Source organism: Trichechus manatus, unplaced genomic scaffold (assembly GCF_000243295.1).
Source record: "Trichechus manatus latirostris isolate Lorelei unplaced genomic scaffold, TriManLat1.0 scaffold00026, whole genome shotgun sequence".
NCBI lineage: Eukaryota > Metazoa > Chordata > Mammalia > Sirenia > Trichechidae > Trichechus > Trichechus manatus.
The window spans coordinates 5,246,511-5,258,090 of NW_004443962.1; the positions used below are offsets into that span (position 1 = coordinate 5,246,511).

The 11,580-nt window shown below is 38.5% G+C and overlaps 1 protein-coding gene across 4 annotated transcripts in view; it reads right to left on the bottom strand.

Moving 5' to 3' along the window:
* SENP5 (SUMO specific peptidase 5) overlaps window positions 1-11,580 on the bottom strand; it is a 52,144-nt gene that overhangs the window by 15,052 nt on the left and 25,512 nt on the right. For 2 of the 4 annotated variants that reach the window (XM_004373584.3, XM_023728742.1), the window contains exons 3-6: window positions 8,276-8,381; window positions 7,993-8,131; window positions 7,669-7,716; window positions 5,453-5,530 (exon numbers count right to left, since the gene is read on the bottom strand). In XM_004373584.3, the coding sequence (XP_004373641.1) occupies window positions 5,453-5,530; window positions 7,669-7,716; window positions 7,993-8,131; window positions 8,276-8,381 (371 nt within the window). Of the gene's footprint in view, window positions 1-2,660; window positions 4,263-5,452; window positions 5,531-7,668; window positions 7,717-7,992; window positions 8,132-8,275; window positions 8,382-11,580 lie in introns of those variants that run through there. The other 2 variants (XR_002823611.1, XM_023728743.1) reach the window with 2 other exon arrangements.

The following is an 11,580-nucleotide window of genomic DNA, read 5'->3' on the forward strand; positions in this document are numbered from 1 at the left end:
CAATAAAATAAATAAATAAAGTTCAATTAAAAAAAAAAAAGAAAGGAAAAAAGCAGTGCCGGGAGCAGAGCGTGTCCTTTGGACCAGGGTCCCTGTGCCGAGAAGCTCCTAGTCCGGGGGAACACTGATGAGAAGGCCAAGAGAGAGAGAAAGTCTTCCCCTGGAGCTGACACCCTGAATTTGGACTTTTAGCCTACTTTACTGTAAGGAAAGAAACTTCTCTTTGTTAAAACCATCCACTTTGTGGTATTTCTGTTATAGCAGCACTAGGTGACTAAGACAGGAAGACTGAAGAATTGATGGCTTTGAATTATGGTGTTGGTGAAGAATACTGAATATACCATGGACCGCCAGAAGAACGTACAACTTTATCTTTGAAGAATTACAGCCAGAATGCTCCTTAGAAGCAAGCATGGGAGACTGTCTCACATACTTTAGACAGGTTATAAGGAGGGACCTGTCCTTGTAGAAGGACATGAAGCTTGGTAAAGTACGGAGTCAATGAAAAAGAGAAAGACGCTCAACAAGACAGACTGACACAGTAGCTGCAACAATGGTCTTGAGGATGGTGCAGAACCGGGCAATGTTTTGTTGTTTTGTACACTGGGTTGCTGTGAATCGGAACCAACTCTATGGCACCTAAGAACACAAAAACAACAACCACATGAGACCAAATGGTCAACAATTATTCAAAAGCAAAGATGAAAAATTCAGGGGACAGGGAAACCACGTTACTGGAAATAAAACTTCCAGAATGGGTTTAATGGGAATATTGACACGTTGTAAAAAATGTAATCAATGTCACCAAACAATTTTTATAGTAATTGTTAAACGGGAACCTAAAGTGGCCCTGGTGGCATCGTGGTTAAGAGCTCAGCTGCTCACCAAAAGGTCAGCAATTCAAATCCACCAGCTGCTCCTTGGAAACCCTATGGGGTCGTTCTACTCTGTCCTATAGGGTCACTATGAGTCGGAATCGACTTGACCGGTAACGGGTTTGGTTTTATTTACTGTGTAACTTTCACTGAAAACACAATAAAATATTATTAAAACAAAAAAAAGAAAAAATGAAGGAGAAATTAAAACATTCTCAAATAAAAAGTAAGAAAGTTTGTCACTAGAAGATGTGCCCCTACAAGAAGTGCTAAAGAGAGTCCTTCAGGCTGAAATAAAAGGAAACTAGAGAGTAACTTGAATCCACACGAGGAAATAAAGAGCTGTGGTAAAGGTAACTACATAGGTAAATATAAAAGGCAGTATAAATGTATTTTTTGTTTGTAACTCTTTTTCATTTCCTATCTGATTTACAACTGCATAAAACAATAATTTAAAGTCTATGTTGATAGGGACACAATGTATAAAGATGTAATTTGTGACAATAATCGCACAGGAGGGGGTGACAGAGTTACAACAAGAAAAGTTTTGGTGTTGTTGGGTTTGTTTGTTTTGGCTTTAAAGAACAAAAATTTATTTCCTCAAATTCTTGAGGCTGAAATTCCAAATTAGGGACCCTTCTTTGTAGGTAGTACTGGGCATTCCTTGGGTCCTTGGTGATCCTACCATGGCATCTGTCCACACCACGCATGCCTGCATGCATGCGCATGTGTGTGTGCACATCAGGAGCAAACTTTTTATATACTATTGAAATTAAGTTGGTATTAATCTGAACTATACATTGGTATAAATGAAGATGTTAACGGAAATTCCCAGGGCGACGATGAAGAAAAATAACTCAAATACATATAGTAAAAGAAATGGCAAAGGAATTAAATGGTAGAGTAGAAAATATCTATTTAACACAAAAGAAGGCTGTAATGGAGGAAATGAGGAACAAAAAAGATTTCAGACATAGGTATCAAATGGAAAATAGCAGATGTAAAGCCTACCTTATCAGTAGTAACAGTAAATGTAAATGGATTTGACTCTCCAATTAAAAGGCACAGTTTGGCAGAATAGCTAAGAAAATATGACCCTACAGACATAATCTAGAAAGCTATATGATATCTTTAAAAGAATGACTTTATATACAAAGACTCAAATAAATAGAAAGTAAAAGAAAGGGGGAAAAAAACACTATAAATAGTAACCAAGAGAGACCTGGAGTGGCTATGCTAATATCAGACAAAATAGACCTTAAGACAAAAATTGTTACTAGAGACAAAGAAGGGCATTTTATAGTGATAAAAGGGTCAAGCCTTCAAGAAGATATACGATCACATACATATACGCACTGTCTTAGTTATCTAGTGCTGCTATAACAGAAATACCACAAGTGGATGGTTTTAACGAAGAGAAGTTTATTTCCTTACAGTAAAGTAGGCTGAAAGTCCAAATTCAGGGCATCAGCTCCAGGGGAAGGCTTTCTCTTCCATCAGCCTTCTCATCAATGTTCCCCCAGACTAGGAGCTTCTCGGCACAGGGACCCCTGGTCCAAAGGACACGCTCTGCTCCTGGCACTGGTTTCTTGGTGGTATGAGGTCCCCCGGTCTCTCTGCTCACTTCTCTCTTTTATATCTCAAGAGATTGCCTCAGGACACAATCCAATCTTGTAGACTGAGTCCTGCCTTACTAACACAACTGCCACCCATCTTCCCTCATTAACATCATAGAGGCAAGATTTACAACACATAGGAAAATCACACAATACCGGAATCATGGCCCAGACAAGTTGATACACACATTTTTGGGGGAACATAATTCAATCCATGACATGCACCTAGCAACAAAGCCCCAAAATACATGAAGCAAAAGCTGAAGATAGAAATAGACGATTCTATAATTTCTTCCGTTCACTCCACCAGCTTCCTTTTCATCCCATTCTGGTGCCTTATCTCTACTTTGAACTGTTTTTCATTTTCTGCACTCTCCCAGTCAGCTCCTTCCTAACCACAGTCAATTACAAAACTTTGATCTTGCCAATACACAGCACTTTCAGTATATGTCTTTCGTTTCCTGACATGACTCCTTTTTAATTCGTAAGTTTTATCTGCCTTGTTTTATAATTTTTTTCCCTCATTTTGGGGAACACTACCTTTGCATTATACCCATGCTGGATTTTTCTGTATGCACAACTTTTAAAGAGGACAGTTTATCCTACCTAGGCCTACTATGTTCCCATAAAATTTAAGCGAGGGAGCTAGATTTTAAAGGTTTGAAATCTCTGTCCAGATTTTAGAACTTGATGGGAAGTTGGGAGTAAGGTAATGATAACCTGCTGCAATTTGTATATTTTTCAAGAAATTAACCACAAAATCAATTAAAACCTTTCTATCCCAGTGGTGGGAAAAAGGCCTGGTGACCTATTCCGAAAATGAACCAATGTAAACCGTATGGATCACAACAGTCTGACCTGCAACTGGACAGGGCAGCATTTCGATCCATTGTGCACAGGGTTACCATGAGTTGGGGTCTGACTTTATGGCAGCTAACAACAACCACCCCAGAGATGCATCCAGTTCCGTGGAAGTGTTCTGACCATTCCTGTGCTTTCAGATGGATTCTAATGAGAGGCCAGATCAATGTAAAGCCTCATATCTCAAAGGTCTTCTGCTTAGTGAGTTAGTGCAGGGGTTGGCAAACTTTCTCTGTAAAAGATCTGAGAGTAAGTATTTCAGAATTTGCAGGCCATATGGTCTCTGCTGCAACTACTCAGCTCTGTTCTTATACGCAAAAGCAGCCATTAGCAATATGAAAATAAACGGGCATGGCTGTGTCACAATAAAACTCTTCTATAAAAACAGAAACAGATTTGGCCCGTAGGCAGTAGTCTGCCAATCCCTAGGTTAATGCATATTTATTTCTGTCAGTTGGCCCTGTTTCTAACTGTCACAAAACTGACTGCTATTTCCCTACCTCATCTCCTGGAGATCCAAAAAGGGGAAAGTAGAATAGTGTGATCACAGGATTCCTCCTTCAGTCCTGCCTCGTCTGTTATTCTATGGAGTGGACATGGGTACCAAGCAGGGTGTTCCCGGATTCTCCTGTGGCCCACTCAAATCCCTGGCCCTTGTCTTTCCTGGCAAAAGCTTTCTAGCAAGTACGATCCTTTAGGGCCCTCACACACACTCTGAGAAATCAGCAACCTTGTTGAAGACTAGGGAAGAAATGTGTTAGATCACTATATCCTCCTTTGATGTGGTAAATAATTTCTTTTACCTGGCTGATAGTCCACACGTTCTGCGGTGTAAAACTGTGGTTTCTTAGTTTCATTATAAATGAAAATTTCCTCCTGATTTTTGGTTGTTTTTGTTCATTTCATTTGGCTTTGTGGGGACAAGGGAGGTATATAAATGCGAATGGATTATTCCATTTTATACAAAGCTCTATCCATAATTATTTTAGAAAGAACACATTATTCCATGAAATCGACGTATCAGTTTACCTGACATTTTAAGTTGTTTTTAATTTTTTGCTACTATTAGCTATCTGGTGAACACACATTTTTGTACATACAGAACTTTCCTTTTTGAAATTATGTCCTTAGAATAAATTCAAGTAGCTGAATTAGTAAATCAAAGGACTAAATTTGCATTTTTCAGGTTAATATTATACGTCACGATATAATAATGATTACCATTTACTTTGTGTTCACCATGCATTTAGTGGGTTACATGCATTATCTCATTTAATCCTCACAGTAAGGTAAATACTATCAATATTCCTATTTTACAGATGTGGAAACTGAAGCTTAGAGGAATTAAGTAATTTGCTCAAGGTCTTACAGCCAGTTAAGTGGCTCAACTAGAATGTGAAAATCAGGTCTGATCCCTGAGCTCATTCATCCATTTCCCACACCAGATTTGCACTCTTCAACCATATTTCATTCATCTGTTTCACTTGGCACTACTGACGACGCCTTGTGTCCGTATTACCTACACAGTAATGTTCAATTGGGTGTCTGTATTTTTCAAAGTTGTTTCCATCCACAACTACTTAAGACAAGACTCATTCTCAATTTCTCCAACCCACTCAGTATGAAAAGTGAAGAGAGACTCTCTCTAGACTTATGACTCTGGAATTTTAACTTGTTGGTAATTTTGTCAAAATATAAAAAACAGAATATAAATGATGTTTCCCTTTTAAAATGATGTGTCTGGCATAGTCACTGAATACAGAGAAAAATAAGAGTTGGAAGAAATCTTAGGGATTATCTGATTTACCATCTTGCTTTGGAATTGAGCAATCTAAGGCTCAGACAAGTGATCTGTCCAAGTTACACAGCAAGTTAACAGGATACTGGAACTATTAACTCCCAGCCTAGTGCACTTTCAGTTATAGCACATTCCAATCAACTGCATAGACTCAGAGTCTATTTAAAAGAAACAATAAAAAACAATGGTCACATTAAAGAGTCTGTTTCAATTAATATATTGGCATTAAAATTCTTATCCTTCTACCCAAGGTGGCTTATCATCTGCATTTCAAACACTTAAAGAAAAGAGAAAGAGAATACCTTTTTAGTCCATCTTTTTACTCCATTATATCCTTTGGTTACCAGCTGTCTATGAAAAAAGCTGTTGAAGAAGTGAACCTAGAACAGACACAAATACAAACAACCAAGTAATATTAAGCTGTGCCAAGACACAACTTCAAAAGAGAATGGAAATTTAAAAATTCTTGCGAGTAGAATAGACAAAAAGAAGAGGAAAAGTTTCTTCTTCAAAACAAAGATCAAAACACAGAAAATACATTACATGGTGCTCAGAAGATTCTGTTGCAAATTTTCATTAGAATGACCTTACAGCTGTGGTAGTCAGAAGTGGAATCATGCAGTACAGGCAGTCCCCGGGTTATGAACGAAATCCATTCCTAAGTGTGTCTTTAAGTCGAATTTGTAGGTAAGTCAGAAGAGGTGCACACAGTTCTCATTTAGCTTTACTTTAGCACAAGGGAGCCCTGGTGGCGCAGTGGTTAAAAGCTTGGCTGTTAACCGAAAAGTCAACAGTTCGAATCTCTCAGCCGCTCATTGGGAACCCCATGGGGCAGTTCTACTCTGTCCCACAGGGTCACTATGAGTCGGAACTAACTCGACGGCAACAGGTTTGGTCTTTTGGTTTAGTCCAAGAAAAGGCTCGAAGCCTTTCCAATGACTTAAAAGCTGCAGGTGCACATGCAGCAAGGGAAGGTGACTGTGGTGAAGAGTTTGTTGCCAGTAGGGGTTGGTTCAACCATTCCGTTCAAAGTGAGGGCAGATTTACATAACATTAAAGGGCAAGTTGCATTCCTAACCTGGGGACTTACTGTAAATAGATTACCTGAATCCAATCAGATAGAGAATCAACCTGACAAATCTCTCCAAATCAGGTGACAAAGATGAAAGAGACAATGAGAGAATGAGGTAACCATTACCTTGAACTCAAGAGATATGCATTGCAAAACTAACCCCATCTGGGGGATGGGGATTTGGAGATTCTTGCTGTCATAATAACTATGAACCAGGCTTAGCACGATCATTTCTAGCCCCAAAAGAATTAGCCTGGCCATATGGAGCCTCAGGTCCTGCATCCTGGCTTCAAATTTCTGGCTTATAAGTAGCATCAGCTCACCTGAGATAATAAACACATTGTAGTCTTAAAGTGTTCACTCAGTAACTTAAGAGTCCTGTGAGATGATAAACTGTTCCCTTAGTACTAAAATTCTCAAAGTGTGGTCAACAGATCAGTAGTATCAGCATTACCTAGGAACTTGTCAGAAATGCAAATTCTCAGGCCCTAACCCAGACCTAGGAAGCCCTGGTGGCACAGTGGTTAAACGCCGGCATGCTAACCAAAAGGTTGGCAGTACGAACCTACTAGCAGCTTCTTGGAAGAAAGATGTGGCAGTCTGGTTCTGTAAAGATTACAGTCTAGGAAACTCTATGGGGCAGTTCTACTCTGTCCTATAGGGTCCCTATGAGTTGGAATCAACTCAATGAGTCAACTCATCAACTCACTATGAGAATGAACACCACCACCCAGCCCTACTCAATCGGAAACTCTGAGGGTGGGGCCCAGCAATCTGGTTTTATAAACCTTCCAGATGATTCTAACATACATTTGTTTGAGAACCACGCAGCTTCATTAATCTTGTAGTTATTGTCTCTAGATCAGTGATTTCCAAACTTTATGTGCATCAGAATCGTGTGATTACTAAAATTTACAAAAAATAGTTTAAATATGTAACTAAGATCTTAAGGAATTTAGAACTTTAGGGATTTTCAAAGATCATCAAAGATTAATCCAAGAAAAAGTGAAGATGAAAAAAAAAGGGGGGGGGGATCATCAAGGTATCAAAAAACACCCACTCTAAAGCAGGAAAACACTGGTACTATGCCTTTCTTGGAGCCCTGGTGGCGTAGTGGTTAAGAGCTTGGCTGCTGACTAAAAGGTTGGCAGTTTGAGTCCACCAGCCGCTCCTTGGAAGCCCTGTGGGGCAGTTCTACCCTGTCCTATAGGGTCACTATGAGTCGGAATCGACTCAGCGGCAATGGGTATGGGTGCCTTTCTTACACAGAAGTGATTTAGTAGAATAGAGCTTATGCCCAGTACTAGCACGTAATCAATACAAAGCCTAACCATTTTTAAAAAATCTGAATACCAAATAATTGTATGAAGTTTTTTTTTTTTTTTTATATATGTAGCTCCTTTTAATACACAAGGACTCCCTTGGAGAAGATAAGTTTTCACTTACTTTGTCTGGGACTGCATCCATTATCAGCTCACCATACATATTAATGACCTGTAAAAAGTCAACATAAAGCCATTTATCAACCCTATACAACTGAGAACATACCAATCAGAATGAATAATATTTTGATACTAGTAATCGAGCCTTTTGGATCCTGGGGTTGGTAAAGAAGCCACGTCAGTAAGGAATAAAGAATTCTTTATTCCAAAAGATAACTGTGAGGCCAACCCTGAGCTTCTTTATTATATTTTATCGTCCAACATCCTCCACAACTTTTCCAGAATCTATTTTTGAGGTCCAACTTTTGAGAACCTGTAACACACTAACCTGGTCATTCAGCCAATTCTGACCATCCAGGGTCGCCAGATCATCCATGTCTAGCATGTGCTTGTTGTAGAAAATGCGGAAGTTGCATTTTTGATGTCTGGCCCGATAGTTTGTTATTTCCCTATTGATAAATGGTTTTCTGAAACAGAAAGATTTTGGGAGAAATGGTAAGAAACACAAATTCTACTCAATTTATTGCTAAGTAACTTGTTTTACCAAGAGAAAAATTATACCTGCCAACAATTTTATTTTCAAGGATTTAAATTAATCATCATTGACAAACCTATTAGAAAAGTCTTCATTAAAGACATCTTTTAGTCGTCCAAGGACATCTTTTTCACTAAGTGGGACCAAACTGCCATACTTCTTCATAACCTCATCTAGGAATCCTTAAAATAAAGGAAGAAAGGAAAATTAAGACGGAAAAACAAACCATTTTCAGCAAAGTCACTGTCCCAACCCTTAACCCATACACAACATTTAACACATACTTAACCTATAATACGGTATTATATTACACTATGAAGAAATCTTTTGTTATATCTTTTGTAGAAAAATAAAACGGATTAGACCCTCATCATTCCAATCCAGAATGAGATGCTGTGAGGTATCATTTCACATTGGATTTTTAAGCTACTGATGCATTGTTAGAGAAGGAATGAAGAGCTAAAACTATAGATTGGCACCTTTCCATAGCTTAACATGGAGAAAAACCCTATTTCCTAAAGAATGAAATCTAAAGGGCTTAATCACTTGGTTAAATGTGTGTATCTTTTTGGTAAATGAAGGAATTGTATCTTAAAAATCACAATTAGGGAGGGAGGGGGAATCACTCGTTAGACAGCAGACACTTGTTATTTTTGGTGACGGGAAAGGCAATACCAGATGTGGGTGAAATGTGCACAACTTAACGAAGGTAAATGATGACAGTAAGAAATATACAAGATTAAGGGAACTTACTGGTAAATGCTATAACAGATACAATTTGGCAACAATAGCAGCAACAACCAAAAAATATGTGAGGGGTTACAAAAGTAGATATATATGCATGTATGTATATAGGAATGTATATGTGGGTATATACATGTGCTTATATAAGTGTATCTGTAGGCACAGAGCCCTGGTGGCACAGTGGTTAAGTGCTCAGCTGCTAACCAAAAGGTTGGTGATTCGAACCCATCAGCCCATCAGAAAGATGTGGCAGTCTGCTTCTGTAAAGATTACAGCCTTGGAAACCCCATGGGGCAGTTCTACTCTGTCCTATAGGGTCGCTATGAGTCAGAATCGACTTGATGTCAATGGGCTTCATAGGCATAGATATATATGTGTTTGTGTGTGCCGCACATATATTCATAAACATAATAAAGCACGTACGGGACACAGTCATGGTTACCTGCCAGACATAACCAAATATCTTGCAAATACCACAGTCTCGTGGAACAACTAGGTCAATTGGCACAACATAGTCTATGAAGTTTATGTTCTATATCCTAGTATGGTAAGTAGCATCTTGGGTCTTAAAAGCTTGTGAGTGGCCATCTAAGATACAGCTATTGGTCTCTACTCATCTGAAGTAAAAGAGAAAGAAAGAAGCCAAAGACTCAAAGAAGAAACTACTCTACCGGACTAATGGCCCACATGAACCCTGGCCTCATCTACTCACCTAACCTGAGATCACAAGAACTAGATGGTGTCCGGCTACCACTACCAACTGTTCTGACCAAGGACACAATAAATGGTCCCAGACAGAATGAGAGAAAATTCTAGAACAAAACTCTAATTCTTATCTTTTTTTTAAAAAGGCCAAACCTACTAGACTGGTAAGAGACTACAGGAACCCCCGAGACTATCGCCATGAGATACCCTTTAAACTTAAACTACTCCCAGAGGTCACCTTTCAGCTAAATAACAGATAGGCTCATAAAATAAACAGTATCACTCATGAGTACTGTGCTCCTTAAAAAAAAAAAAAAAAAAATCATCTATATGAGGTCAAATAGTCAAATTTACTCTAAAGCACAGATGAGAAGGTGGGGGTGGGGAGGACAAAGAAGCTGGATTAATGGAAGTGGAACAACCAGAACGGAAAAATGGAGATTGCAGATACTATGTGGAAGATGTAACCAATGTCACTGAACAATATGTACAGAAATTGTTAAATGAGAACCTAATTTGCTGTGTGAACTTTCATCAAAAACTCAATAAAATATTTAAAAATCAGTAAAAAACAAAAATCATAATTACGTAGGAATTAATTAGTGAGATCGCCGTCATTGTCTCATTTGGTAAAAGTGTGTAATTTAACATCTCATAGCAAGGGACAAATTCTAAGGCATTTTATATATCATACAATTCTACAGAGTTATACTCATGACATTGAATAGCCCTATGAAGTGACTAACAGAACCAGGAAGGCATATTTTAAGATGGGAAACAGAATAAAAAGTAACTTCTTGACCAGAATATAAAACAGTCTTTAGGTAAATTTAAGTAATATGTATATGCATCTTAATGGCTTCCAGGAGGATACACTGAAGAAACATACCTAACCAGGCCCTAGGAAATAAAACCCAGACATAATTTCTAAATAAATACAAAGAAGCTGAGGAATGACTGAGAGACTTACAGAAGTGCAGACATGACTTAGGCTATTCACCACTGCTGGAAGGGAAAAGCAACACCCTGGCTTACCATGAGACAGTTAAGTCTACAGGGGAAAAATAAAGACTGTAGTCAACAATCACTCTAAAACAAAGATGAAAAGATAAGTGGGCAGGGAAACTAGAGTACTAGAAACAGAACAACCAGAATGCAATCAGAGAATGTTGACACATTGTGAAAAATGTAACTTAATGTCACTGAATGATTTGTGTAGAAATTGTCAAATGGAAACCTAATTTGCTGTATAATCTTTCACCAAAAACATAATATTAATAAAAACAAAAAAAGGAGGACTGCCAGCCACTTACTTCACCCAGCTGCCTTTCTAACTTCAAGAACAGCCTCTCCTATGCTACGCATCAATACAAAATGGACAGGTAGGATCACAACACAGAGTGACTCTCCAGGGATTTTGCTTTGTATGGGGGAGAGGCATGAACACAGGAATAAAAAACCTGTTTTTCCTCCTGTTAATCTCGATTTTAAAGGCTTAAGAGTGAAGGTCAACCTATACAAAGAAAACTACAAAACACTACTGCATGAAACCCAAAGGGATCTACATAAATGAAAAAACATACCATGCTCATGGATAGGCAGACTGAACATTGTGAAAATGACAATTCTACCCAAAGCAATTTACAAATACAACGCAATCCCTATCCAAATACCAACAACACTCTTCAAAGAGATGGAAAAACTAATCATTAACTTTATGTGGAAAGCAAAGAAGCCCCGAATAAGTAAAGCACTACTGAAGAAGAATAAAGATGGAGGACTCACACTACCTGACTTCAGAACCTACTATACAGCTACAATAGTCAAAACGTCCTGGTACTGGTACAACGACAGATACACTGACCAATGGAACAGAATTGAGAACCCAGATGTAAATCCATCCACCTACGGTCACCTGATCTTCGACAAGGG